At 40.0% G+C, this 27,668-nt stretch overlaps 1 protein-coding gene across 1 annotated transcript in view; it reads left to right on the top strand.

Moving 5' to 3' along the window:
• The window catches only part of NUP133 (nucleoporin 133), a 56,573-nt gene that overhangs the window by 17,728 nt on the left and 11,177 nt on the right, over positions 1-27,668 (top strand). The window contains exons 10-21 of the mRNA XM_032311857.1: positions 416-563; positions 1,670-1,827; positions 2,780-2,871; positions 10,657-10,820; positions 11,943-12,037; positions 17,524-17,748; positions 22,142-22,264; positions 22,831-22,930; positions 23,601-23,852; positions 24,489-24,622; positions 26,395-26,553; positions 27,382-27,517. Of these exons, the coding sequence (XP_032167748.1) occupies positions 416-563; positions 1,670-1,827; positions 2,780-2,871; positions 10,657-10,820; positions 11,943-12,037; positions 17,524-17,748; positions 22,142-22,264; positions 22,831-22,930; positions 23,601-23,852; positions 24,489-24,622; positions 26,395-26,553; positions 27,382-27,517 (1,786 nt within the window). The remainder of the gene's footprint in view (positions 1-415; positions 564-1,669; positions 1,828-2,779; positions 2,872-10,656; positions 10,821-11,942; positions 12,038-17,523; positions 17,749-22,141; positions 22,265-22,830; positions 22,931-23,600; positions 23,853-24,488; positions 24,623-26,394; positions 26,554-27,381; positions 27,518-27,668) is intronic.

Raw genomic sequence — 27,668 nt, 5'->3', positions numbered from 1 at the left:
AAATTAATTCAATTTTCATGTGCTTGATATCTTCACAGTGAAGTAAGAACCAAAATGTTCACCAGGGATCACTTACAAAGTATTTGCCAATTTTAAATTAGTAATAAAATAAATCAGTCTTATTTCTTTTCTCATGTTTGTTATAGGCTTTTAGTTAGAATCTTACCATCATGTAATTTTCAAAATTTGCTGATTATTTACAACTCAACAAATGATTTCTCTCTAATTGATGTTTATAAACTTATATCATATTTTGTAAATCATCCCAAGAGTAGTATTTAGGTTTTGACAAGGACAGTCTGAATTATTGTATCACTTTTATGAGATAGTGTATAAAAATACAAGTTACAAAATTATGCAGGCAAGTATTTTTGTTTTAATTATCATTAAACATAATCTGACATTTAATTTTCAGTCTGAAGACTTGATTATGTGTCGTTTGATGGTCCCAAACTTTTCAAATCAGACTGCCTATCTGTATACTGAAAGTGCTGTCTACGTGTGTGCCACAGGAACTGGGAAGTTTTCTCTTCCTAGGGAGAAAATTGTCTTTAATACACAAGGTACAGTATCAGTTTTAGAAAGGGTGATTAATGACTTGTTAGTCGTTCTTAGCAGTTTTCATTCTCTTTCCATAAGTGTTAAGTATGCTACCCCCAGGTGTTACTGAGACATTCACTACCACAGCAGTAGTAGCTGACGTCACAACCCTACTGAAAAACCAAAAGGGTAGTAAAATTCCCAAACTGTTATATTTTTGGGCAAAAGATAGTAATGTTTTCCCCTATAAGAGGCCAGGAAACCAAGAATTGACACTAAGAGAAGTAACTGCTTATTCCTAGATAGACTAATTTATCCTGAGTTGATGTTCTTTTTTTTTTTTTTTTTTAAATATTTTATTTATTTGTCAGAGAGACAGAGCGAGAACAGGCAGACAGAGGTAGAGGGAGAAGCAGGCTCCCTGCCGAGCAAGGAGCCTGATGTGGGACTCGATCCCAGGACGCTGGGATCATGACCTGAGCTGAAGGCAGCCACTTAACCAACTGAGCCACCCAGGAGTCCCCTGAGTTGATGTTCTTTAAGTAAGTTTGTCTAGACTCCTGGCTAAGAAGAATCCCGGGTACTGGACTCACACAGGGGGGCTGGAATGGCGGCCGAGGATGGGGGAGCCAGCCAGGAGTGAATAAAAGCAAAGCAAGCAGTCTAGTCAGGATAAAGAGACTGAGCAGAGGGCAAAATCCAAGTGAGGCAACAGGATGGAACCTAGATTTTTTAGTTTTAACACAAGACCCTTGACTTTGGGTAGGGAGAATGTTAATAAGGAATTGAGCAAACAGACTTTTTCCCCCGTCTCCATTGACCTACTCAATAAAACTCATTCTGAGTTTTGTAGAATGAATAATTTTCTTTTTTGGCTTATCATACCCACTGCTATCTTGCGAGGTTTGTTTTTGTTGTCCCCAAACCGAATGACACAGAGCCTGTATTTCAAATAACAACAGGTTCCTGACATTTGATCTGGATTTAAAAAGCTGAGTTCAAAGTAGGAGGATTATTGTAAAGGAAAAAAAAAATTTCTTGGTGTATCAAGATGATTTTCTGCTTAGGGAGGTAGATTTTAGAAAGCATTTTTTTGTTACGTATGTCTGTGTATTTTTCTTTCTTTTAGGAGATAGTATTTTAGGAGCTGGTTCCTGCGGTGGTTTTCCTATCCTTTTTTCTAGAAACAGTGGGTTGGTGTCTATTACTTCAAGGGAGGGTGTGTCTATATTAGCAGAAGACCTTGAAGATTCCCTAGCATCTTCAGTTGCTGGACCCAGCAATGAGGTAATGTGGCTCCATAAGATTTTAAGATTTTTGTCAGGGTATTTCCCACAAATGTTTTAGAATAACAGTTTTAAAAGAGTTGTGATGAAAACATAATTCTTTTACCTCCTTATCTCCTCTGTCCTTTCCAGAAGCAGCTCCTTTTCAGTCTTTTACCTGTTTCTGCTGGTATTTTCTCCATATTTCTAAGTAATACCATATGTTGCCATCTCTTAGTTCACCAATATTAGACATCTGTTGATTTCCTATTATAGAAGATAAGGATTTAGGATAACTTACTTTGGTTTCCTTGGCTTTAGGAGACCTATCTAGAAAAATGTTGCTGCAGCCAATGTCAGAGAAACTACTGCCTTTGCTCTCTTCAGGTCTCACATTTAGGTCCTTAATCACATTTTGAGGTTTTTTTTGTGTGTGTAGTGTAAGAAAGGTAAGAAATGGTAGTGTAAGAAATGGTCCAGATGCATTTTGCATGTAGCCGTCCAATTTTCCCAACACTGTTAAAGAAATGGTCTCTTTTCCACTGCATATTCTTGCCTCCTTTGTTAAAGATTAGTTGATCATATAATTGTGCATTGATTTCTGGGCTTGCTAATCTGTTATGCTGATCTGTGTGTTTTCATGCCAGTACTGTACTGTTTGGATTACTACAGCTTTGTGGTGTAACTTGGTACCTGGGATGCCTTTGTGGTATAACTTTATACCTCCTACAGTTTTTTATTTTTCAGGATTTCTTTGGTTATATATATGCCTTTTTGATAAGACTTTAGTCAATCATTTAGTCCATTTTATCTTGTTTTAGTAAATGTCTTAAGTAAACTGCTGGTTTAAAGAACATGGTAAACAGCTGTGTGTCTGTGTTGTTGCTGTCATAGGTGGGTCTGGTTTTTTTTGTCCAAGAATTCAGAATATTTTGATACCTTCATCTCTAAATTAGAGTGTTTTTATTTGACAGAGTATGATTTTTGAGCCTTCTACAAAGAATGAAACCATAGCCCAGGAGGATAAAACCAAACTGTTAAAAGCTGCTTTTCTGCAATATTGCCGGTATGAAAAGTTTTTTAAATTAGGCCTGTTTAATTTAAGCCTGGGGACACATTTGACTAATATATGCTACTTATTTGTTGACTGGTGGGAGTAAGGTGGAGGAGAGATGCCACCATGGAGATGATTTTTCTGAGCTTCAGTGCTATTAAAGCTTTGTTAAAAACTTACTTTGAACTTGATAGGCATAAGAGGCTTCCAATTAGTCTAGGAAAAAGCATGGTGTAACATATTCTCTCCACTTAATGGATAACAGTGTGCTATTAAAAATGGTGGTCATGAAAGACATTTAGCAAGCGTGTTTTATGTATACTATGAAGGCAAATAAGTTGCATATAGTGGTTTAGATGTTATAGAGAAATTAGATTTCGCCTATTCATTGGGTTTTGTTGCATATAAAATCACCAGAGAATATAGTTGTTTTTTTAATACAGCTCATGATTCTGCAATCTGGCCATTTGGGGTTGGGCATAGGTGGCCATTTTATGGTTCCCATCTGAATTCACTGTCCATGATCAGTGCCAGCCTGGTTAGACTTGCTCACATTTTTAACAAATATTTTATTTATTTATTTATTTGACACAGAGAGAGAGAGAGAGGTCACAAGGAGGCAGAGAGGCAGGCAGAGAGAGGGGGAAGCAGAGAGCCTGAGGCGGGGCTGCATCGCAGGACTCTGAGATCATGACCTGAGCCCAAGGCAGAGGCTTAACCCACTGAGCCACCCAGGCGCTCCCATTTCGAGGGCTCTGGTCATCTCTCTGATCCTGTGCCCTCTAATCATCTAGCAGATTAGCCTTGTTTACATATCTCATGTGTGGCAAGGTGTGGCAAGAGATTAAGCCTCAGCGTACAAATGCTTTTCAAATCTTGGCTTGGGTCATATTTGCCAGTATCCTATTGGCCATAGCAAATTACAGGGGCGAGCCCCCCTCCCCCTGCATGGGAGGGTGCCGATAGGGAGTGTGCACATGGGAGGGGAATGATACTCAGTTTGCCACACTTGATGACATAATACTTCCAGATTCAAGGCAAATTCAGTCATTTGTTTGTCCTAAAGATATATTTTGCATATCATGTACCTTCCTTAAAAGGTATAGTAAATTCACGTTTGAATGAACACTAAGGAAAATTGAGATCTAGCCTTTGTTCTGCCCTTAAATAGCTGCGTGAAACTTTGGACAGATTGCTAACATTTCTGGAATTTTGTTTCTTTCTCTGTAAAGTGTTAAGTGGGGTCGCCATTGGGCTGTCTGAAGGTTCATTAGTTTATCTGGCAGGTCTTTGTTTTGAAGTTATAGTCAGAGTTTACTACCTCTGTATCCCCCAGTTCTCAGCTTGTGATGCCATGGTCTCACCAGTAGTGGTATTTGATGCATAGGAGTTCACTCCCACAGGGGGAATAGCACATAAAGTTTTACAGTTCTGTGCCACTGGGGCCACTGGATGGCTCAGTTGGTTAAGGGTCTGCGTTTGGCTCAGGTAATGATCGCAGGGTCCTGTAATCAAGCCCCATATTGGGCTCCCTGCTCAGGGGGGAGTCTTTTTCTCCCTCTCCCTCTGCTCCTCTCCCTGCTTGTGCACACGCTGTGTGCTCTTTCAAATAAATAAAATCTTAAAAAACACACATAATTCTGTGCCATCAAAATAATCTACTGATCTTAGTTTCTCATCCAGAAGAGGGCACCATTAGACAAGTTTTTTGGTTCTGTTTTTAAAACGTGTTCTTTTAATTTTGCTATGTTGCATGGTGTTCAGTCTTACTGCCAGGATTTAGATTAAAATACTGTGATTGTGTCTTACACAAGCTTGTCCTTTAACAATTTTGACAGACTTGTGGCATCTCAAAATTTAAGATAATGGAGCAAGTCACCATAGTCCTTGTATTAGTTTCTTGGGGCTACTGTAACAAATCACTACAAACTGGGTGATTTCATAGAAATTTATTCTGTCGTGGTTCTGGAGGCCAGAAATCCAAAATCAAGGTATCAGCAGGGCCATGCTCCTGAAAGCTCTAGGGAAGAATCTTTGCTTGCCTCTTTCCTAGCTTCTGATGGTTGCTGGCAATCATCAGCATTCCTTAGCTTGCACGTGGATCACTCTATTTGTTTCCATTACCACATGTCCTTCTTCCCTGTGTGTCTGCCTTTACATGTCCTCCTAATCGCTGGATGTCACTGGATTTAGAGCCCACCCCAATTCAGTATAACTTCACCATAACTTAACTAATTATATATGCAAAAACCTTATTTCCAAATATGGTCGCATTCTGAGGTTCTGGGTGAATGAGGATATGGAGAGATGCTATCCAACCCCATGTAGTCATTCTAAATATTCTGTAGGGGAAGATTATTAAGCTCGAAAAGGAATCCCCTGACTTGAAGTTCTAAGGGTATAGTAACCTTAGGAATAGGGTCATGGATCTCTAGCACAGCTGTGCCTTCAACTTACCCCGTGAGGCTAACAAAATCATTTTGGGGTTGGTATGAACCTATTAATAGTCTTAAGGAATTAGATTCTTCACAAATGGAATCATACTTTTAAATCAGGGTTTTGCTATCTCATCACTGTTGACATTGGAAGCCATACAATGTTCTGCTGTGAGCTATCCTGTGAATTGTAGAATGTGTAGCAGCCACAGCTGGCCTCTTCCTACATGGTGCCAGTAGCACCCTCCCCCAACTTATGACAACCACAATTCTCTTCAGACATTGCCACATGCTCCCTAGCGGCTGAAATGAGTGGATTGCACTCAAAAATGTTCTGTGTTTCGTTTTTTGCTGAGGTTAATATTGCTGTTTCTATGGCATGGTTTCTTTGAAATTAATTTTTACATTATTTTTATTTGCACTTGACTCAATATAAATATAAGATCTTTTGCTCATGACAGTTTTAAGAAACTTACTCTATTAATTAAAATAGTTAATTGTTGATTATCTTGCCTTAGTGAACTTTGTATTCCCATAACCTGTAGCATAACCAGGTTTCCAGCTTCAGCTTGGCCTTAAACACTTTTAGGCAGTTTTTCTGTGTTTCTCTATTCAGACCCATCTCTTGTTCTACCGAGAGTCCATTTCAATGCTTTTCTAACTCTCCTCAGCCTTTTCCATTTCTCTGCCTCTTCTCCCATACTTAGCAGAGGGCTCAGCCTCCTACTTCACAGATAATAGAAGCCATTAGATAGCAGCTCCCTGGACTTAATACCTACACACTTACTGCACTGCAGCTGCTTTTCCTCTTTCACTCCCTATAAAGTGGGAAGGATTGCTCTTTCTAAAAAGAATCCCTGTCTTTTTTTTGTTGTTGTTTTAAAAATTTCATTTATACATTTAGAGCGTGTGCACATGCAAGCAGAAAGGAGGGGTGGGGGAGGGGAGAAAGAGAGAAAATCTCAAACAGATTCCCCGCTGAGTGCAGAGCCTGACATGGGGCTCGATCCCACAACCCCAAGATCACGACCTGAACAGAAGTCAAGGTGGGTGCTTAATGGACTGAGACATCCAGGCACCCCTCTTTGTCCTTGTTTTGAATGCCACAGTCTCTTGCTTCTCTTGAGACTATGTTTTGTTATTCCTCTTGTATATCTTTGACCTCTCTTGTGCTGGCTTCTTCTCACCAGCCATTAATCATATTTAATATACCATTTTAAAAAAACCAAGATTGGGCTCCAGGGTGGCACATTTGGTTAAGCATCTGACTGAGTTTTGGGTCAGGTCATGACCTCACGGTTCTGATATGGAACCCCCTGTTGAGCTCCATGTTCTGTGCCAAATCTGCTTGGGTTTCTCCCTCTCCTTCTGACTCTCCCCCCAACTGCAATCTCTCTCTATCTTTCAAATAAATAAATCTTAAAAAAAAGAAAAGAAAAAGACCAGTCTTTGACTTTGTGTCCCCCTCTGATCTACTACCCCTTTTGTTTGTTCCTGTTTATAACTAAACTACCTGAAAAGTTGTCTGCCTTTGCCGTTGTCTATCATAATTTTTCTCTCTCTACTCCCTTTTTATTTCCTACTTACTTCATTTGCCAAGGAAACACAGATTTACCGTACTCTAGGCCATTATATACAAACGAAGAATGTTCCAGAGTAGCTGTTATTCTACAAGCATCTCAGTTCAACGTGCCCACAGCCTTGCTTGTCTTCTCCAAAGCTTATTCTTTCTCTTTTACCCCCTGTTTCTGCCACTGGTAAAAATGTCCTACCATAATACATTCAGCTTCAGAGCAAAAATATATCAGATCCAAACAGTTGCCAATATTTACCTCAAATCTCTTTTTTTCTCAAACCCGACTACTTGTCTCCATTCTTCTCTGCAGCTACTGCTAGTGGAGACCCCCCTTTCTTGTCTGGGTTTCTGCAATAACTTTTTTTTTGTCCACATTTTATTTATTTATTTGACAGAGAGAGACACAGCGAGAGAGGGAACACAAGCAGAGGGAGTGGGAGAGGGAGAAACAGGCTTCCCACCAAGCAGGGAACCGGATGCGGGGCTCGATCCCAGGACCCTGGGATCATGACTTGAACTGAAGGCAGATACCCAATGACTGAGCCACCCAGGCGCCCCTACAGGAACTTCCTATCTGAGTATTTCTGCCCCCTGTCCATATCCTAAGATGATCCTTTGGGAAAATAGAACAGATTGTGACACTTTCTTCTTAGTGCCTAAGAAGTGCCTTCTAGTGCCAGAACTCCATGACATGGTGTGTGAGGTTTTATGTATTCTGCCTTTTGATTGGTGGTGTTTCTGAGAGTCTGCCCTGGAAGGCTTCTTCCCTGGGTGACCTCCTTTTTCCTATGCTCTCAGTTCTTTGCTAAGATATGGACGTACTTACTCACAGGTGTGATGTGTGCTCTTTATGCCACCGTGTACCCCTCTCCAGAGTCCCCTCAGCCTCGCTGCTCCCCTTCTGTAGCTGTAGGCCTCTGCTTATCCACCCTTTCTTCCAGGGAGTTTTCCCTGCCCCTTGGATGGTTTTGGTTTCCCTTCTGTGTGGTCTGTAGCAACTGCTCTGTTCTTTTCATGTCACAGTATACATGTAACTACTTATTTAACTCTCTGGCTTCTTGTGACACTGTGTCCTTGGTGAAGTCTTAGAGTGTATTTTTTTTTTTTAATTTTTTTATTTTTTATAAACATATATTTTTATCCCCAGGGGTACAGGTCTGTGAATCACCAGGTTTACACACTTCACAGCACTCACCAAAGCACATACCCTCCCCAATGTCCATAATCCCATCCCCTTCTCCCAAACCCCCTCCCCCCAGCAACCCTCAGTTTGTTTTGTGAGATTAAGAGTCAATTATGGTTTGTCTCCCTCCCAATCCCATCTTGTTTCATTTATTCTTCTCCTACCCACTTAAGCCCCCATGTTGCATCACCACTTCCTCATATCAGGGAGATCATATGATAGTTGTCTTTTTCTGCTTGACTTATTTCGCTAAGCATGATACGCTCTAGTTCCATCCATGTTGTCGCAAATGGCAAGATTTCATCTCTTTTGATGGCTGCATAGTATTCCATTGTGTATATATACCACATCTTCTTGATCCATTCATCTGTTGATGGACATCTAGGTTCTTTCCATAGTTTGGCTATTGTGGACATTGCTGCTATAAACATTCGGGTGCACGTGCCCCTTTGGATCACTATGTTTGTATCTTTAGGGTAAATACCCAATAGTGCAATTGCTGGGTCATAGGGCAGTTCTATTTTCAACATTTTGAGGAACCTCCATGCTGTTTTCCAGAGTGGCTGCACCAGCTTGCATTCCCACCAACAGTGTAGGAGAGTTCCCCTTTCTCCGCATCCTCGCCAGCATCTGTCATTTCCTGACTTGTTGATTTTAGCCATTCTGACTGGTGTGAGGTGATATCTCATTGTGGTTTTGATTTGTATTTCCCTGATGCCAAGTGATATGGAGCACTTTTTCATGTGTCTGTTGGCCATCTGGATGTCTTCTTTGCAGAAATGTCTGTTCATGTCCTCTGCCCATTTCTTGATTGGATTATTTGTTCTTTGGGTGTTGAGTTTGCTAAGTTCTTTATAGATTCTGGACACTAGCCCTTTATCTGATATGTCATTTGCAAATATCTTCTCCCATTCTGTCAGTTGTCTTTTGATTTTGTTAACTGTTTCCTTTGCTGTGCAAAAGCTTTTGATCTTGATGAAATCCCAATAGTTCATTTTTACGCTTGCTTCCCTTGCCTTTGGCGTTGTTCCTAGGAAGATGTTGCTGCGGCAGAGGTCGAAGAGGTTGCTGCCTGTGTTCTCCTCAAGGATTTTGATGGATTCCTTTCGCACATTGAGGTCCTTCATCCATTTTGAGTCTATTTTTGTGTGTGGTGTAAGGAAATGGTCCAATTTCATTTTTCTGCATGTGGCTGTCCCAATTTTCCCCACACCATTTATTGAAGAGGCTGTCTTTTTTCCATTGGACATTCTTTCTTGCTTTGTCGAAGATTAGTTGACTGTAGAGTTGAGGGTCTATTTCTGGGCTCTCTATTCTGTTCCATTGATCTATGTGTCTGTTTTTGTGCCAGTACCATGCTGTCTTGATGATGACAGCTTTGTAATAGAGCTTGAAGTCCAGAATTGTGATGCCACCAACATTGGCTTTCTTTTTCAATATCCCTTTGGCTATTCGAGGTCTTTTCTGGTTCCATATAAATTTTAGAATTATTTGTTCCATTTCTTTGAAAAAGATGGATGGTACTTTGATAGGAATTGCATTAAATGTGTAGATTGCTTTAGGTAGCATAGACATTTTCACAATATTTATTCTTACAATCCAGGAGCATGGAACATTTTTCCATTTCTTTGTGTCTTCCTCAATTTCTTTCATGAGTACTTTATAGTTTTCTGAGTATAGATTCTGTGCCTCTTTGGTTAGGTTTATTCCTAGGTATCTTATGGTTTTGGGCGCTATTGTAAATGGGATTGATTCCTTAATTTCTCTTTCTTCTGTCTTGCTGTTGGTGTAGAGAAATGCAACTGATTTCTGTGCATTGATTTTATATCCTGACATTTTACTGAATTCCTGTATAAGTTCTGGCAGTTTTGGAGTGGAGTCTTTTGGGTTTTCTCTTAGAGTGTATTTTAACGTCTTGTCATTCTGGCTCCAGTGCCTAGCATGTTGTAAATACTCAACATATAATTATTGCATTAATAAATGCGTAATGATTGTCTCCTTTTAAATAAATGTTACTGAAAGTAGTTAACTTTGGGGCACCTGGGTGGCTTGGTCAGTTGAGTGTCTGACTCGCTCAGGTCAAGATCTCACTGGTGGTGAGATTGAGCTCTGTGTGGGGCTCTGAGCTCAGTGGGGAGTCTGCTTGAGCTTCTCTCCCTCTTCCCTTCCCCTGGCATGCTCTTTCTCTCTCTCTCTCAAATAAATAAATAAATCTTTTTTCCCTGGTGGTCTAGTGGTTAGGATTCGGCGCTCTCAAATAAATAAATCTTTTTTAGAAAAGGTAACTTTGGACTAAAAACTATTACCTTCCTCTTTTTTGAAAGATTTTATTTCTTTGTTAGAGGCGGGGGGGAGAGTGAGTGTGAGAGAGAACATGTGAGTGAGCACCAGCGGGAGGAGGGGCAGAGGGGAAGAGAGAAGCAGATTCCCCGTCAAGCAGAGAGCCGGACTCGGGGCTCAGTCCCAGGACCCCAAGATCATGAACTGAAGGCAGACGCTTCTCTAACTGAGCCATCCAGATGCCCCCATAGTTAACTTTTTCATGGTGAATTTTTAAAATGGGTTGCCTCCTTTAATACTTCTATTTTCTAATTTTATTTCAGAAAAGATCTAGGTCATGCTCAAATGATGGTTGATGAGCTGTTTTCCTCCCGTTCTGATTTGGATTCTGATTGTGAACTAGACAGAGCTGTTACACAAATCAGTGTGGATCTGGTGGATGACTACCCAGCGTCTGATCCACGGTGGGCTGAGTCTGTGCCTGAGGGTAAGAACTTCTACTTTTCATACTATGCAGTGATATGATTTGAGCATATTATGGTTCTTTATTAAAGCATTTCTTTTTTTTTAAAGATTTTATTTATTTATTTATTTGACAGATCATAAGTAGGCAGAGAGGCAGACAGAGAGAGAGGAAGGGAAGCAAGTTCCCCGCTGAGCAGAGAGCCCGATATAGGGCTCCATCCCAGGACCCTGGAATCATGACCTGAGCCGAAGGCAGAGGCTTTAACCCACTGAGCCACCCAGGCGCCCCATTAAAGCATTTCTTAAAGCATTTTTTTTTTAGTTTTTGAAGCAATTATTAGTTTACTTTTTTTTAAAGGTTATAACTTACCTTATAGTAGATTTTGAAAAAGGCTCAGAACATATCTATGTGATAAAAACTGAAGGACTGTTAGAGCAAATCCTGCTTGTTATATGTGAAGCAGATTAATTAGCCCTACTTAGCTTTCTTACCATTTAATTTCTAAAGGGAAATCGGTGGCATGGATAAGCATTTGGCACCTACTTATTAGCTCCCAAATTAAATGATAATTTTGGCATAATCATTGTATTTGCCTAATAAAAATTATAAATTTCCCAATGAGCGGCAATGAGCTAATCTCAGCATATAGAAGTGAGCATATCATGTCTCTGCTCTGTGCTTTCCTTTCTGCCCTGGGTGACTGTCCTTACACTTCCACCGCAGCATCACGGGCACTCAGCTTTCCCAGGTACCAGCAAACTGTCTGCAGTGTCCATTTCTCCCTCTGATTTGCTACTTAGCAAGTTTGCTAAGCCTCATTAGAGGGTTAAGAAGGAAACATGAGTGCTTACCTTTTTTCTTTGACTTCATTTTGAGCTGGCAAGCTTAGAATGATATAAATGATTAATAATAACAGGTTTTGTGTTTTGAATAAATATGGTATGAATTGTGTCAAACTACCAAAATTTTCATCTAAATTTTTTAAAATCTTGGGTAATATTACAAATAGTCACAAATAGTTCCATGAAAAGGTTGGTAGTTTCCTTTGGTGTATAGATATTTTTTAAGTTTTTAATTTAATAGCAGTAATTATTGTAAAGCCAGTACATTATGTGTTTAAATTTTGTTCTTGTGTTTCAACAGAAGCACCTGGGTTTAGCAATACATCACTGATTATTCTTCACCAGCTGGAAGACAAGATGAAGGCCCATTCTTTCCTTATGGACTTTATTCACCAAGTAAGCATCCTACTTGCTGTGAACAAGAATGGCCACGACACCCGACTTTACTGTGTCTTTTGTCACTCTCTCCAGGACAGTGGGAGATCCTTTCTTATTCTGAGGTGTTTTGTGGGGTTGGACAGCACTAGTGTTTTCCAGTTTCTTTGCTGTCTTGAAAGTAAATAAGTCCAGGGATGTTGGGGGATGGGGAGCTATTCAAGTATAAAAGCTGCATGGAAAACAGGCTGAAAAGAAGAAAAACAGTGTATTTCTACAGAAATGCTTCAACTTTCTTTTAAGATTCTATAATACCTGTGTGGTTTTATGTAAACTTAGGTTTTCATGAATTGCTTTGTATTATTGAAAAGATCGTGAAGAATAGTAAGGCAATGACAATGATTTTGATGATTTTGATTTTTGGGTTATAATTTCGATTCTAATGGAATCAAAGTTTATGTTTGTTTGTTTGTTTTTCTTTTAATGGAGTACCCCCATTTATATTGGGCCTAAAATTAGAATATGTTTTTGCAGCTAGACAGAATTGTTACACAGTATCACTTAGCAAATGATACTGAAGGACTGTTGGAACAAATCCTGCTTGTTCTATGTGAAGCCGATTAATTAGCCCTTGTTGATCAGTAGTGGCTCCCAAGCATATTATATAACCAAATGAACACATTTAATCCCACTTTTGCTTGTTTTTTCCAAAATTGGTAATGCTTCATGTTAAAGAGATTATGATGCTGTCTAATAGAACTTTCTGTGGTGATGAGAATGTTCTATATCTGTGTTACTCAGTAGCCACTAGTTACAGGCAGCTGCTGGGCACTTAAAATGTGGGTGGTACAACTGAGGAACTGTATTTGTTTTTAATTTATTTTAATTAAATTTAAATCATCACTTTGGTGGATTGTGGCCACCTTATTGAACAGGTCAATTCTAGATGATTCCAGAATGTTTGTAATGTATTGTTTGGCTCCTGTCTACTTTTATTGTCTTGGCAAGGGCACTCCAATCATTCAAGTCTCTCTCCTTTCTTTTTAAAGTGGTTTAGATAGACTACAGAGTAATAGAGGGGGGAGGTGACAGATTTGTTCTGATGTAATTGTTTATTTAGTCAGGTGTATCAGTTAACTATTAATACCTAACAAACCATCCCAAAATGTGGATTAAAACAATTCTTTCGGGTACCTGGGCAGTTTTTCTATGGATTTCAGCTGGACTACTCCTTGAACTGCATTTAGGGTGGGCTGAGCTGGAAGGTCCCCAAGCATCTCTCGCCTGACATTGGATGTCAGTCTGTCAGCTGGGCCACATGGTTCTTCTCTCCTACTTAGTCTGTAATTCTCCTTTAGGTTGAACTGGCTTTCTGTGGTTTCAGGACAGCCCTCCATGGGGATGAACTTAGAAGCTATAGTCTTCCTCAGGTCTTACCCTAGTTGTCAAAAAATGTCACTTCCACCAAAGTGACATTGGTCAAAGCAAGTCACCGGCCAGTCCAGATGAAAAGGATTGAGAAATGGATTCTAACTCTTGATGGGAGGAGGCCCAAAGTCATGTGGCAGGAGGGTTGTGTCGTATATACTGGGATGGAAGGAGTTCATGCCTTACTATGGGACACCGAGGAGACACTAATTTATCAGAGGGGGAGAGAGCCATGGGTAGGAGCAGTTGCTGTATCTCTTGGCACAGCCTTCCTGGGCTTTAGAAACCCTGCTGGAGTCATTCAGCTCTTGGAAACCATGTCCACTGCCAGGTAATACCTAGCTGGATCAAAATCCCCATTATGGCTATGCCTTTAGGTTTGAATTACTTTTAATATTTCAGAGCATATTATGAATTGTTAATTATTATTAGCATAAACGATTGTATAACCAGATACTTGTATCTAAGGAAATACTTTTTTTTTTTTTTAAGGATTTTATTTATTTATTTGTTGGAGAGAGAAAGAGCATGAGGAAGGGGAGCAGCAGGCTAAAGGAGAGGCAGGCTTCTTGCTGAGCAAGGAGCCCGATGTGGGACTCGATCCCAGGACCTTGGGATCATGACCTGAGCTGAAGGCAGACACTTACCTGACTGAGCCAGGTGTTCCTGAGGAAATACTTCTGAATATGAGGTTCTCCTCCTCAAGCCAGACTCTGTGCCAACAAGGCCATATCTCATGCTAAAGAGAATGAGAATATCAAGGCCTCAGGACAGTACGTCTGCCTCCAGTTTTCAGGCACTGAGGGAAGCATATGTCTTCACACATAGTTTGGAGAAGCTTAGAAGCAGGAAGTTACTGTGCTCCTGTTATGTGGCTTGAGTGACGCTAATATGTAGACATCACTTCACTGGCAGTGCTGCCGTGCTGAGGTGAGTAAAAGCAGGCAGGCAAAATTCCCTCAGGTAAAAACTGCATTTACAGTATTTGTGGGGGAACCAGGAAGATAATTCAAATCGGAAATGACTATGCAACTCTTTTTTTTTTTTTTTTTTGGACTATGCAACTCTTACTTTAAAATAACCAGGTAAACAGGTTGAATAAATTAAGACAGGTTGATTCAGTGACCTATTCCATGGTCATTAAAAATAATGTAAAAAAAAAAAAGAGTTAATGTGGAAAAAAATAAGGTACAGACAATATAGTGTGACTCCTTTGTGTTAAAAAAAAAAAAAAAATGCCTCCTAGCATATGAATGCCACAAAAGCAGATAAAGATAGGGAAACTTAATTGTAGCTCCAGTAGGGAATGGGCTGAGGACTCTTACCTCTCCATAGTATTAAGTTTTCTAACCATGTGCAAGCCTGGCTCTCCGCTTTTGCCATGGACAGTGTGGTGGAAAGATTTCCAGAATGGTGACCTACTGCAGCGTGGGTCAGTTCTCCCTTTTTCTTGTGTTCTATGAGGGAAAAAGATGACTCTTTGCAGACTGCCCTAGCTAGGTAACCTGTGTTGTAGCTTTCAGAGTTGTGAAAGGTTGCAACTCATACCCCAGCACAGACAGCTAGCACTGGGAAAGGCCATGTGGTTTTTCCCACGTTTCTTCTTTTCTAGGGTGTTGCTTTACTATTGAAGGAATTAAGAAAGCAGATCTTGCACTTGTGCAGACAAGAATCATGCCTGTCTTTTGCAAAGGTAGTAGGTACATTGAGCTTTAGGAGTGTCACAGAGGTCTAGCCCCCTCTGTGTGAGGACTCTGTTTGAACACTGAGCAGGTGCCCCCTCGGCACCCCTATTCCAGCAGTAGTCAGGGCAGGCTGGGACTCAGTGCCTGAGTCACTCCTGGCTGCTAGGCCTAGGCGTTAAAATCCGGCCTTGCACATCCTGGTTCAGTCTTCCCGTTCATAGAAACCTTGTTGATACCCCCAACTCACGGATGGTTGTTGTTTTACGGAGTAGAATTCATCAGGTTTAAGTCCTCCTGCTCTGACTACAGATTGACTTATGGGTCATGAGTCTAGACCCTCACTGCATCCATGGTCCTTTAGGGGTCTGGCTTGAGGAAAGAAGACTTTAAAGGGACCAGTGTGAGTGAAATAGTGCCGGGAGTCTGACAGGGTTCCAGTTCTCTTTGCACCATGGGGAATCCAAGGTGGCAGACCAAGTTCAACTGAGGGCTCTGGTGTCCACATTATGCCTCACAAGCCCTGCACTGTTGGTTGAGCCCCAAAGGGAGTGTGTTGGGAAGAGATGCCTTTATGAAACGTTTTGTACTGTTCTCTTTCATGGGTCAGAGCTTCACAGCCTCTTTCCTGGCTTTGTTGGTTCACTAGGGGTGGCAGAGGATGTTCCCGAGAGCGTTGAGGTCTGACCTACTGTATTATCCTTCATTCTGGCCCCAGTTTATCAGACCCACTCTCTGTTTGGTCGTATTCCGTGAATGAAGGGTTCACGTGTGCTGTCCTCTTAGTTGATAGTCTTTATCTGTAATGGCTGTAGATGCTCCAAAGTCAGGGTGCAGCTTTTCTTTGAGCAGTTTAAGTATTGACTTCAGCAAAGTGACAAGAAATGGCTTTCCAGCCGAGAGGTCATGTTCATCCTCTTACTGTCCAGATTCTCTGCTCACAATAGTGTCAGTGAGAGGTGCTGCTGGGCACGGCACCCTGGGCACACAGCATTTTCATGTCAGGTCACAGTGTAGAAACAGTCTTCTTAGGACGCCAGGGTGGCTTAGTTGGTTAAGTGTCCCCCTGCTTTTGGGTCATGGTCCCAGGTTCCTGGAATCAAGCCCCACTTTGGGTTCTCTGCTCGGCAGGGGAGCCTGCTTCTCCCTCTCCCTCTGCTTGCGTTCCCCTGCTTGTGCTCTCTCTCATGCTGTCAGATAAATAAAATCTCGGAAAGAACAGTCTTCTCTCATTTAGAAAAAATGAGCTTTTTTTGCACAGAGAAAAAGGAAAAAGACCTACAGTGTCAACTTTTGTCTTTTGTGTTCAGCTGCCTGATGTTGCAGTGTTTGTTCTTGACATGCATACGTAAAACCAGACTTCCAAGACACAAGTTGTTTTGCCTTTTCACTACAATTACCACTTGTTCCTCCTGTCTTGACTGCTGATGTTCCTCAGGGATTCAGATGTCTCTTATACAGAAAGAGTGGCTCCTGTGGCTTGCCATTACACACTGTAGGGCTCTCTTTATACTTAAAAAAAAGAAGAGGGAGAGGACTGTCACTAACCTCATGGGGGATTTGCAGAAAACCGTTTTTAGCCCTTTGAGCAAAAGGTAGATTTCCCATTGTTTCTTTGAGCTCGTTGTAGTAAAAGAAATCTAATTTCAGGGGAAAAAAACGTTTTCTAACCATTTGTGTTTTTTGCCCATTTAAGTAGGACTTCTGGGGATTTGGAGCACTGTTTATTTTTGGTTTTTTTGTATTTTATTTAAAATAAACCTCAGCATACAAAAATCAAGTCACTCAGTAATAAAATTTGGAAGAGTATTCAGTGTTTAGATATGTCTCTTGGCTTCTTCCTGGTTGGGATGTTAATGCTTTATCAGATGAGAAAGCTTAGAAGAACTCCCAGAACCTAGTAGTAACACGACAGAAGTGGGCATCAGGTCAATCAGAGGCAGTAGGGCAAAGGATTAGAGATGCCTCCACCTTTCCCATGGCTTTTAGTTTCCATGGAAATTAGTCACTAAAGATGGAGACTGCTGAGTTTCTAGTTCACAGAGATCTAGAACCTTGAGGAGTTAGGTAGAAAAGAGCAATTTTATGCTTTTGATAACCAGAATAAATGAGAAATAAGATAGAGTAGTGGAATAACCTTAATCTCAGAAAAGGAACATCTGTACTTTATTATGGTTGCTCATGCCTCTGGCTGAAGAGAGAGAGAGAGAGAGAGAGTGTGTGTGTGTGTGTGTGTGTGTTTAAAACAGTGGAAAGGAGAAGATAGCTGAGGTACTTTGTTGGGGACAGCTTAGGTCAGTGGCTCTGTACCCATTGTGCTGCTGGTGGAGATAAGCCTGCATTATATTGTGTGTTACTATAAATGCTTTCTAAGAACATGTGTTTGTTTTTCACCAGGTTGGCTTATTTGGACGTCTTCATACTTTTGCAGTCAGAGGGATGCCCATGGCAACCCGACTGTTGCTCTGCGAGCACGCCGAGAAGTTATCAGCCGCCATTGTTCTCAAGAACTACCACTCGAGGCTCTCTGACCTGGTGAACACAGCAATAATGATTGCTTTAAACAAGAGGGACTGTGAAATCCCATCCAACCTGACTCCTGCAGATGTCTTTTTTAGAGAAGTAAGAGGAGTTTTTTGCTTTTAATGTGGCTTCTTAGAGCTCTGCCATTTGCTGATCATGCCTCAAACATAATGGAGAAGATTGAGGACAAAAATATCTTTTTGAAATTTTAAATAGGACTCCATATTTATTTATTACATTCCCTATAAATTAGAGCTTGCAAAATTGACTGTTTTCTACTGTCTGCTGGATGTTTTCCTTTTGCCTCTCCAAATCCACTCTTGATGCCCCAGAGGGCAACTTGTCAGTGGGTTTCTGTGCCTTCCTGTTGTCTTTGATAACAGTGAGGCACCATCAGGTTGGGAGTGCTTATCTATTAATACTTGTTCTTTTATTCCCCCAGCTTCATTCCTTCCCTGCTTCCACTGCAGTTGGCTGTGCCTTCTGTCAGAGACTGCGGCTTCTTACTGGCTGCTCTCCACGTGTCCTGTAACTCCTTCCGCCCAGGGCCTCTTCATCCCTGGGCTTAATAGGGGCTGCCTGTTGCTAGCCCTGGACGCAGCACCTTCCTTTAGATCCTCTGACCCTTGCTAGCACCACCATAAGCTGTCCCTTCACTAAACTCAGCTCAGCTACCTTGGATCCTACTCTCTACCTTGCTTTTAAACTCAGATTTATTTTCAAAGGAAAAGAAAACCCTGCTGTGAACTTCCGAGGGAGAACAGATTAAGACGTTGGCCAGCTGGTGCCGCTGACCATTGTGATAATAGTATACAGCTTTTATTCTTGTGCGACTTTACAACCTCATGAAGGAGCAGGGGAGACTTTTCGCTCTCCCTATAAAGATGGTGACACTAATGGTTTGAGCTCTTCTCGCAGCTCAGCAATTTGAAATTGTTTTTTTTTAGCTGTGAGGAACTTTAATTCTATTTAAATTCTATTTGGTGAATCTCATTTTTATTTCCTCCCTGTTACATTCTAGCTATAATCTAGCAGGCTATGCCAGAAGTCTTTTTTTCTTCTTGATACAGTTGACCCTTGAACAATATGCGAACCCCCTTGCACAGTGGAAAATCTGTGTGTAACTTCAAAAACTTAACTACTAATAGCTTACTGTTGACCAGAAGCTTTATCAATAGTCAAATTAACACACATTTTTTATATGTTATATACAGTATTATATACTCATTCTTATAATAAAGGAAATGTTAAAATTTACATAAGGAAGAGAAAATAAATTCACAGTATTGAATTCATATACTGTAGGTATGGAAAAAAAATTGTGCATCAGTGGACCTACGCGGTTTAAATCTGTCTTATTTAAGGTTCAGCTATGTTTCATGTACTGTAACTTAAAGATAATTTAAGATGCTGAAATAGTTTCAGGTTTTCTGTTGATTCCATAAATGCATTTAGTTCTAAGAATGCCTTGTTCTTGTATATTTGGGTTAGTTTTTTCCTAAGGATGTAAGGCAAAGCACTTTTTTGTTTAATTTTTTTATTTTTCAAATGTAGGAAATATCCCCAAAATCTGAGTGAAAGAAAAACAGTTCACCTCAAATTTCATGATCTAAACAGTCTGAAAGGAATGTATGCAGAGCCCGCACTCCCCTACCCCCAGTCAAGCTTACAGACTAAACTTACAGGTGTCTGCATTTGGCCCTAACTCTTTGTTGTGGAGGAAGGGGAGGAGAGTGATGGTGTCAGAAATAGAAGTGGGCAAAGAAAGGCTAAAGAGAAGGTCACCTACAAGTTGGATAAGAGTACTATTTGGGGGACGCCTGGGTGGCTCAGTTGGTTAAGCAGCTGCCTTCGGCTCAGGTCATGATCCCAGCGTCCTGGGATCGAGTCCCACATCGGGCTCCTTGCTCTGCAGGGAGCCTGCTTCTCCCTCTGACTCTGCCTTCCACTCTGTCTGCCTGTGCTCACTCTCGCTCGCTCTCTCTGACAAATAAATAAAATCTTTGAAAAAAAAAAAAAGAGTACTATTTGGGAGAAAGAGGTTATCTGATGTCAGAGCTGTTCGAAGAGGTGGGTACTATCCCAAAAACCCTGCAGGAGGACCGTTGTCCAAGTTAATTGTTGGGTGTGTCAGGTGTCAGGGTCAGTCCAGGTAAAGGTGAAAATGTCTTGGGATTCTGGGGAGTTGGGAACAGTGAAGAATGCATCCTAGGGTCTAAGACAGTGAAGTACATGGTGGAGGGTGGAATGGTGGGGAAGAGAGTGTATGGACTGAGGACAGTGGGGCGGATAGCGGTAACTGCGTCACTGGTCATTCTGAGACTCTGAACAAGTCTAGAAGAGCCGTCTAGCCTGTTGGCTGGAAGGACTGGAGCACTGTGAGAAGAGTTAGTAGGTTTTCGTATATTTAAGGAAAGGTATTTGGAAACGAGGGGTTGTAAGTCTCTCAAGGCCTCACGTTTGAGAGGCTATTGGGGTTTGAAGGGAGGAAGAAGGTAGGAGGATCCTTAAGGTATATAGATTCCTTTCACAAACTGATGTAACTTTCGTGTTCTTTTTTGGTCTTTGTTCATACATAATTTTACATGGCAAAGCAAAATTTTTAAGAAGTTATTAACAAATTCTTTGAAGGAATTGAGTAAGAGCCTGGTTCCATTTTCTGTTTTTGGATCAAAGTGGAAAGCATACTAGTTAATTCATTATACCTGCATTTTCCAGTTAACGGGGGTGAAGAAGGGAGGAAGAATCTGGAAATTACCAGTTGGATCTATAATTCATGAGTAATACCTTAGGAATATGATAGAACAAAACCAAAGCTGTGATTGGTTCTTCAAAAGAACGCTCCATATGGAAAATGGTAATGTTTAAGACTCTATGTCACCATTTTAAAAAAAAATTTTTTTTATTTAAAGATTTTTATTTATTTATTTGACAGAGATCACAAGTAGGCAGAGAGGCAGGCAGAGAGAGAGGAATAAGCAGGCTCCCTGCTAAGCAGAGAGCCCAATGCGGGGCTCCATCCCAGGACTCTGGATGACCCGAGCCGAAGGCAGAGGCCTTAACCCGCTGAGACACCCAAGCACCCCGATGTCACCGTTTATCTTAATTCTTCATGATGTTTACTGGTCTTGTTTCCTTTGGGGTGTAGTTTTGAATCCTAGGGTTCCATAGAGTTAATTGCTTAAGGGACAGCCTGTCGGGTCCCCGTAGGAATAGTGTTTGAAATCACTGAGTGTGCACTGAGTATTCACTCGTGGTGAAGGTGTTTAGCAAGTATTTTGACATTTTATTTGCTTTTATGTATACTTTTAAAGATTTTATTTATTTATTTGTCAGAGAGAGAGAGCACAATCTGGAGGAGCAGCAGAGGCAGAAGGAGAAGCAGACTTCCCACTGAGCAAGCAGCCCGAATTGGGGCTTGATCCCAGGACCCAGGGATCATGACCTGAGCCAAGGGCAGACACTAACCGGCTGAGCCATCAGGCATCCCTGCTTTTTTATCTTCTGCTTTTTTATGTCATACATGCTTTCTTACTATTTTCACATTAACAGTATTAAGAACTTCTGGCATTTAATCTTACAAATTTAATGAGCCAAAAGTCTCTTGCTGGGTCTGTTAGGATGCCTTTGACTAACACCTGAAATAGAAAAGGAAGAACAGGGTTTAAAAGATGATTTTGGGGGGTCACATTTTGCATGTTTTGTTCCCTCAGCTAGTTTGTAAGCTTAAGGGCAGCAAACCTCACTTGTTATTTCTGTGCGTGCTCAATGCTATACAGACTCTTAATGTATTAAGTAAATATTCACTTAATAAAGGGGGGAAGTTTGGGGTGCCTGGGTGGCTCAGTGGGTTATGTGTCTGCCTTTGGCCCAGGTCATGATCTTAGGGTACTGGGATCGAGCCCCGTAGTAGGCTCTCTGCTCAGCAGGGAAGCTGCTTCCCCACCTCTCTCTCTGCCTGCCTCTCTACCTACTTGTGATCTCTCTGTCAAATAAATAAATAAAATCTTTTATAAGTAAATAAAATAAAGGCAGGGAGTTTCACTGTGGGCCGAAACTGGAAAACAGGTGTTTCAGTGCTTAAAGAACATTTTGGCTTCATTATCTTCATGTGTTAATAATGACAAAAAAAATTAGAAAAGAAGTTACATACATTTGACTCTTGAACAATGTGGAGGCTTAAGGGTGCTAACCCCCCACACAAAGTGTTTTAAAAAATCATAAAGGAGAAATTTACTGTACTGTATCGAAAAACATCCATGTCTAAGTGGACTCATGTAGTTCAAACCTTTTTGCTCAAGGATCCCTTGAACATTATTTTCTCTTTCTACTTTCTTTAAATTTATTTTCACCATCCGCTGTTTTATTCTGGCTAATTAGCTGAGGATATTCCTTGATGAGAAAAGCCCCTTGAGTCGATTCTGGGTAGTTGTAATTACTACGCATTGCCATAATTTTTGTTTTAAGTATTGCCTTCTCTGTACTTCCCCAGGTGTCCCAGGTAGACACGGTCTGTGAGTGCTTGCTAGAGCATGAGGAGCAGGTCTTAAAGGATACATCATTGGAATCCGTTGAATGGGCTGAGGTGGTCATCAATGTGAACAGTATTCTTAAGGTATAAAACTCCCGTGAAGATTTCAGCAAATCAAAGATCAGAGTGTGGATAGAAGAGAAAGCGGCTTCCGTATTCCTACTCTGTATTGCCAGTAATTTATAAGTGTTTAGCATTTAATTCCAAAAATTTAGAAAAATACCAGTCATTTTATTAATCAGCCAGACATTTTGAATGTTTGCCTTGTGTATTAATTTCTATGTTCCTGTTCGTGTTTGGTAAAACAAACCTTTTATTTGGAGAAGGATGGATATATCATTACAAATGTATAAATACTAAACTAACTATTTAAATAAATCACTCACAACCTTATTGTTTATATTACGGATTAAAATGTGCCATTTAGTCTTAGCTAATGGTCTTTATAGCAATGGTTTTCCTACTTTGGTTACTATAGTTTTCCAAAATTGAAGTTAAATTTCAAATGTAGAAAGAACCAAAAAGTAATTCGGCAGACCTGTGCTAGTATTTTTTGGTATTAATAGACTTTGATGTTTCAAACTACCTTTAAAAATACTGGGATTCATCACTCTCTGCATATGCTAACACGTTTTTTTTTTTTCCCCCAGGACATGCTACAGGCTGCTAGTCATTATCGACAAAATAGAAACTCCTTATATAGAAGAGAAGAACCACCAGAACAAGAACCTGAATATGTTCCTTGGACGGGTGAGATGTCAAGCACTGAGCCCAATACACTGATTTATTATTAACAGTAATTCAAAATATATTTCTAATGACCTTTTTGGAAGCTCTATTACTCCATTAGTGTAGGTTTATAAGTGAAATGACAAATAAGTGCTGTCTCCAGAATGAGCAGTTCTTGTGAAAATTGCTTTATTCCCTTGAATAATTTATAGATCTCTCCATGATGTATTTCATAGTACTTTCTATGTGTCCACTAGATTTTATTTTTTATGTAATCGCTACCCCCAACGAGGGACTTGAACGTATGACCCCAGGATCGAGAGTCGCATGCTCTAGTGACTGAGGCAGCCAGGCACCCCATGTCTATTAGATTTTAGGGCATATAGTTATTCAAAGAAGCACGTCCTTGTTATGGAGGTGTTGACTCTATTTATTGTTGAATTAATACAAAAAAGTATGTGGAGCAGCATCAAAGGGATTTAGAAGGAAGAAGGATCATGTTTACCTGGCTTTGTTGAGGAAGTCTCCCATAGAGAAGATGGGATTTAAGCAGGACAGAGAGGTATCTATCAACTGAAACCCTGTTTGATTTCTCTTTCCAGCAGCAGTGAGGTGATAGGTTTTAGGCAGTTGGCCTTTCTCAGCCAGTGTAGAGCCCTTACTTACCGTATTAATTTGTGTGATTTCACAGCAACAAGTGGTCCTTCAGGCATCCGAACAGTAATAGAACGCCAGCATGGGATTGTCCTGAAAGTGGTTTATCCTCAGGCAGACAGCAACCTCCGAAACATTCTGACAGAGCAGCTGGTGGCACTGATTGATTGCTTCCTGGATGGTTATGTTTCCCAGCTGAAGTCTCTGGACGGATCTGGTGATCAAGAAAGATACAGCAGTCTGGAGATGGAGTACCTCCAGAAGAGATCAGATCTCTTATCTCCACTTCGTAAGTACATGGTATTTAGCGAGGGCCATGGATCTTCGAATTTGCGGAACGGATGAAGGAGTCAAATCATTAATGCAACGTGTTCAGTGTACTATCATTCAGCCAGCCATAACCAAGGACTTACTGCATGTATGTACATCTTCCTGTGTTCATTTGTTCAGCCTTGTTTTCAAAACTTCCTAGGTACAAGTGCCATGCTGAAGAGGATTTGAAAAGGTAAATTAGCAACAAATGGAGACTGTCCTCCAAGCTTGTCATCCGAGACCTTTACACAAATAACTAGTCTGCCCAGTAGAGCACGATGAGGGCTGTTAAAGGGCGCAGCTAGGAGAGTGTGGCTGTTCAGCAAAGGACACGTTCTTTCCATAGCTAAGATGAGGAAGAGGGGCTTGTACACACAGGAAGGGCATAGCCTCCTAGGTAGGTAGGAACAAGCAGTGGATTAAATTTGTGTCTTTAATGAATTTATGTGGATTATGAAACTGAATGCCTGTAACTGGAAAGGTTTCTATTCCATTAATTGTTTTTAGAGTATGGTGTGAGTTAAAGGTAAAATTTCAAGTAATATTTTTTTCATCACATATTAAGTTTTCACTAACAGGATTTTTTTTTTTCCATCTGTTCTCATTTTTACAGTCACACTAGGCCAGTACCCGTGGGCTGCTTCATTAGCAGAAAAGTACTGTGACTTTGATATCTTAGTACAGATGTGTGAGCAGACCGACAACCAGACCAGACTCCAGCGCTACATGACCCAGTTTGCTGATCAGGTAATGAACACCGAGGACATAGGCAGTAGATCGTGTAGTTGGTTTTACCATTTCAAATGTTCTGTTTTTAGAAAGATGCTGTTAACTTAGATACTAATTTGTACATTATGTTTCTTTGTAAGTTGGCAGACAATTCCAAATATTACTGAAAGATTCTTTGACCTTTGAACAAAGTGTTAAAACTCTCAGTTCTATTCTGGTATTTCTAGTTACAATCAAAAGTACTTGGGTAGACGGATATTGGAAGAGTTTTAAAACTTTGAAAAAATTTCATGGGAGCACAGGATCCTACAACTTTTGGAGAGCTCAGCTTTTTTTGATTGACATAATGCTTATTTTTTTTAAAGTTCTCATTATAACAATCTTTAGGTGAATTTTAGTTGCTCCTTAAAGCCACTTTATTCAGTCAGTTGATATTCCTGTAAAACCGATTTTTTTCCTACTATAAAAGTGACATTGTATAACATTCAGAAAACGTTTATAAAATAGAAAATTTTAAATCACTCACAATTTCACCACCCAGACAGAACCCTTTTTAACATTTGGTTTGTATTGTTCTAGTCTCCATACTCTGTAATATTGCAGACAAACATGTTTCGCCAATTGCTTGTTTCCCTTAATACATTATTGATATTTGTGCTTTTCATTAACTGTTTCAGAACCATGTTTTTGATGGTGTTAATGGTATATAATAAACTGGGCATAACTTACCATATTTGACTAGGGCCTAGTAAATACTTTTGCGCCCATCATGATTTTTATTCTTTTTGTGGACTCTAATCCCGTGTTGACATTTTCCATTCATTTTTGCATTCATTTACTTTCTTTAATATGTTTAGTAGTTATTTAAAAATCCTTCCGTGCTACCTCCAAAATCTGATCATTCTTTGGTCTATTCTGTTGTCTCGTTATTAGTCATATTTTTCTGCTTTTTATGTCTTGTAATTTTTTTGTTTTATTTTGGATATTGTGTATAAAAGAACCTTAAAGATGGAAATGAATGCAGCTTTTCCTTGGGGAGGCAGATAGGATGAGAGGCAGGTCACTCGATTCATCAAGAATAGAGGTGGGCCAAGGCTTGGTTGTGGCTTTTGTTACATTCATTTTATGTCCAGTTTTGAAGTCTTGTGGGAATGGTGTATTTGTTGCAGAGTTCCCCCTCTTTAGTGGAAACATCTCTTACATACTGTGTAGGACATTTTGGTCTTCCTTTCCACCCTAGCCTTCCGTACTACCCAGCATTCAGCAAATGTCTGGTGGGAAAAACCAGCTAGGCATTGAGGGCCCCTCTAGATTCCTATTTATCATGCAAACCTGCATGGCCTTCTGACACAAAATTCAACCCTGAAGAATCTTTCAATCTGCACTGTCACATAGAACTTTCTTTGACACTGGAGATCTTACTCATGTAGTCTAAGGGCATAGGGCCATTGAGCACTTGAGATGTGGCTAGTGTGACTGAGGAACTGAATTTTAAAATTTTAATTAAGTTTAAACAGCTGTATATAGCTAATGGCTACCACACCACACCATGCACATCTAAAGTTTACATGATCTTGCGCAAGATCCTCTTTTTGAATCTGAATTCCCCATTTATTAAATGAGGTGACTTAAGTTTTTTTAGGACCTTACCACATATAAAATCTAAGTGTTTAAAGATTTCTGTTCTGCAATCTAAGACCTTTGAAAAAAATAAATATTTTAATATAGAAATGTACTTCTAAAAATTATATTACTGAATATTATTGGATTTTTTGCCCTACTATTTGTAGAATTTTTCAGACTTTCTCTTCCGTTGGTATCTGGAGAAAGGAAAGCGAGGCAAATTATTATCTCAGCCCATTTCTCAGCATGGAGAGTTGGCGAATTTTTTGCAGGCTCATGAACATCTCAGCTGGTTACATGAAATTAACAGTCAGGAATTAGAAAAGGTAAGAATAATTCAGTTACATCGAGCAGAGTTAGGCAGTTTTTTACTTGATTAGTGTAGTTTAGTGATTAGAATACTATTTAGAGATTTTTTTTTTTTAAAGATTTTATTTATTTATTTGACAGAGAGGGACCCAACAAGAGAGGGAACACAAGCAAGGGGAGTGGGAGAGGGGGAAGCAGGCTTCCCACTGAGCAGGGAGCCTGATGCGGGACTTGATCCCAGGACCCTGGGATCATGACGTAAGCGAAAGGCAGACTTTTAACGACTGAGCCACCCAGGTGACCCTAGAGATTATTCGAAATATGTATCTCCTATTCTCTGACATAATTTGAATAAACTGTTCTTTTTTTACTTATGGTAGTGTTGCCATTACTTTTAATGTCTCAGTAAAAAAAAGTATCTTTTGTGATTTGATTACTATTATAGTAAAGTACAAAAATTTTATTAATGTGTAAAGAACAGTCTATTGCCTTTTTTTGTATGAAAATGTTCAAATTATGAGTAAAAATAGTACAAGAATTAATTTTAAAGTTTGTCCCTAAGTTGTTCAAGGAATGTATAGTTATTATAGAACAAAGTGAATATATAGTTATTATAGAACAGATGTTTTATACCTGTTTCTTTTCCCAGTAATTAGTGTGGCTGGTTGATATTTTATTGAGTAGTTACTCCTGGTATATAGTACCAATCAGTTTTAGGTTTGCTGGTATTGGATCTGATCTTTCATTTGTATTGGGGGAAAACAGTTTTGGGTTGTACTTAACCTTTGTTTCAACTTAAATTAGTACATAGAATCTTACCATTTTTCATTTTTTGTTTATTCTAGGCTCATGCAACACTTCTGGGTTTGGCAAACATGGAAACTCATTACTTTGCAAAGAAGAAAACCCTTCTGGGTTTGAGTAAATTGGCTGCATTGGCTTCAGACTTTTCAGAGGATATACTGCAGGAAAAAATTGAAGGTAAAATAAAGATTTGAACATCAGTCATGCTATCAGTGAACTTAGTGCATTACTTTATCATTTAATAGGGTTCATTAGACACAGAATCTACCTCTCCTTTATGAAGAGTCGTTTCTGTTCAGTGTTGTTAGACACTCAAGTATGTATTTTT

Source organism: Mustela erminea, chromosome 14 (genome assembly GCF_009829155.1).
Source record: "Mustela erminea isolate mMusErm1 chromosome 14, mMusErm1.Pri, whole genome shotgun sequence".
NCBI lineage: Eukaryota > Metazoa > Chordata > Mammalia > Carnivora > Mustelidae > Mustela > Mustela erminea.
The sequence above is the reverse complement of the archived record's forward strand: the minus strand, read 5'-3'. Positions and strand labels throughout refer to the sequence as shown.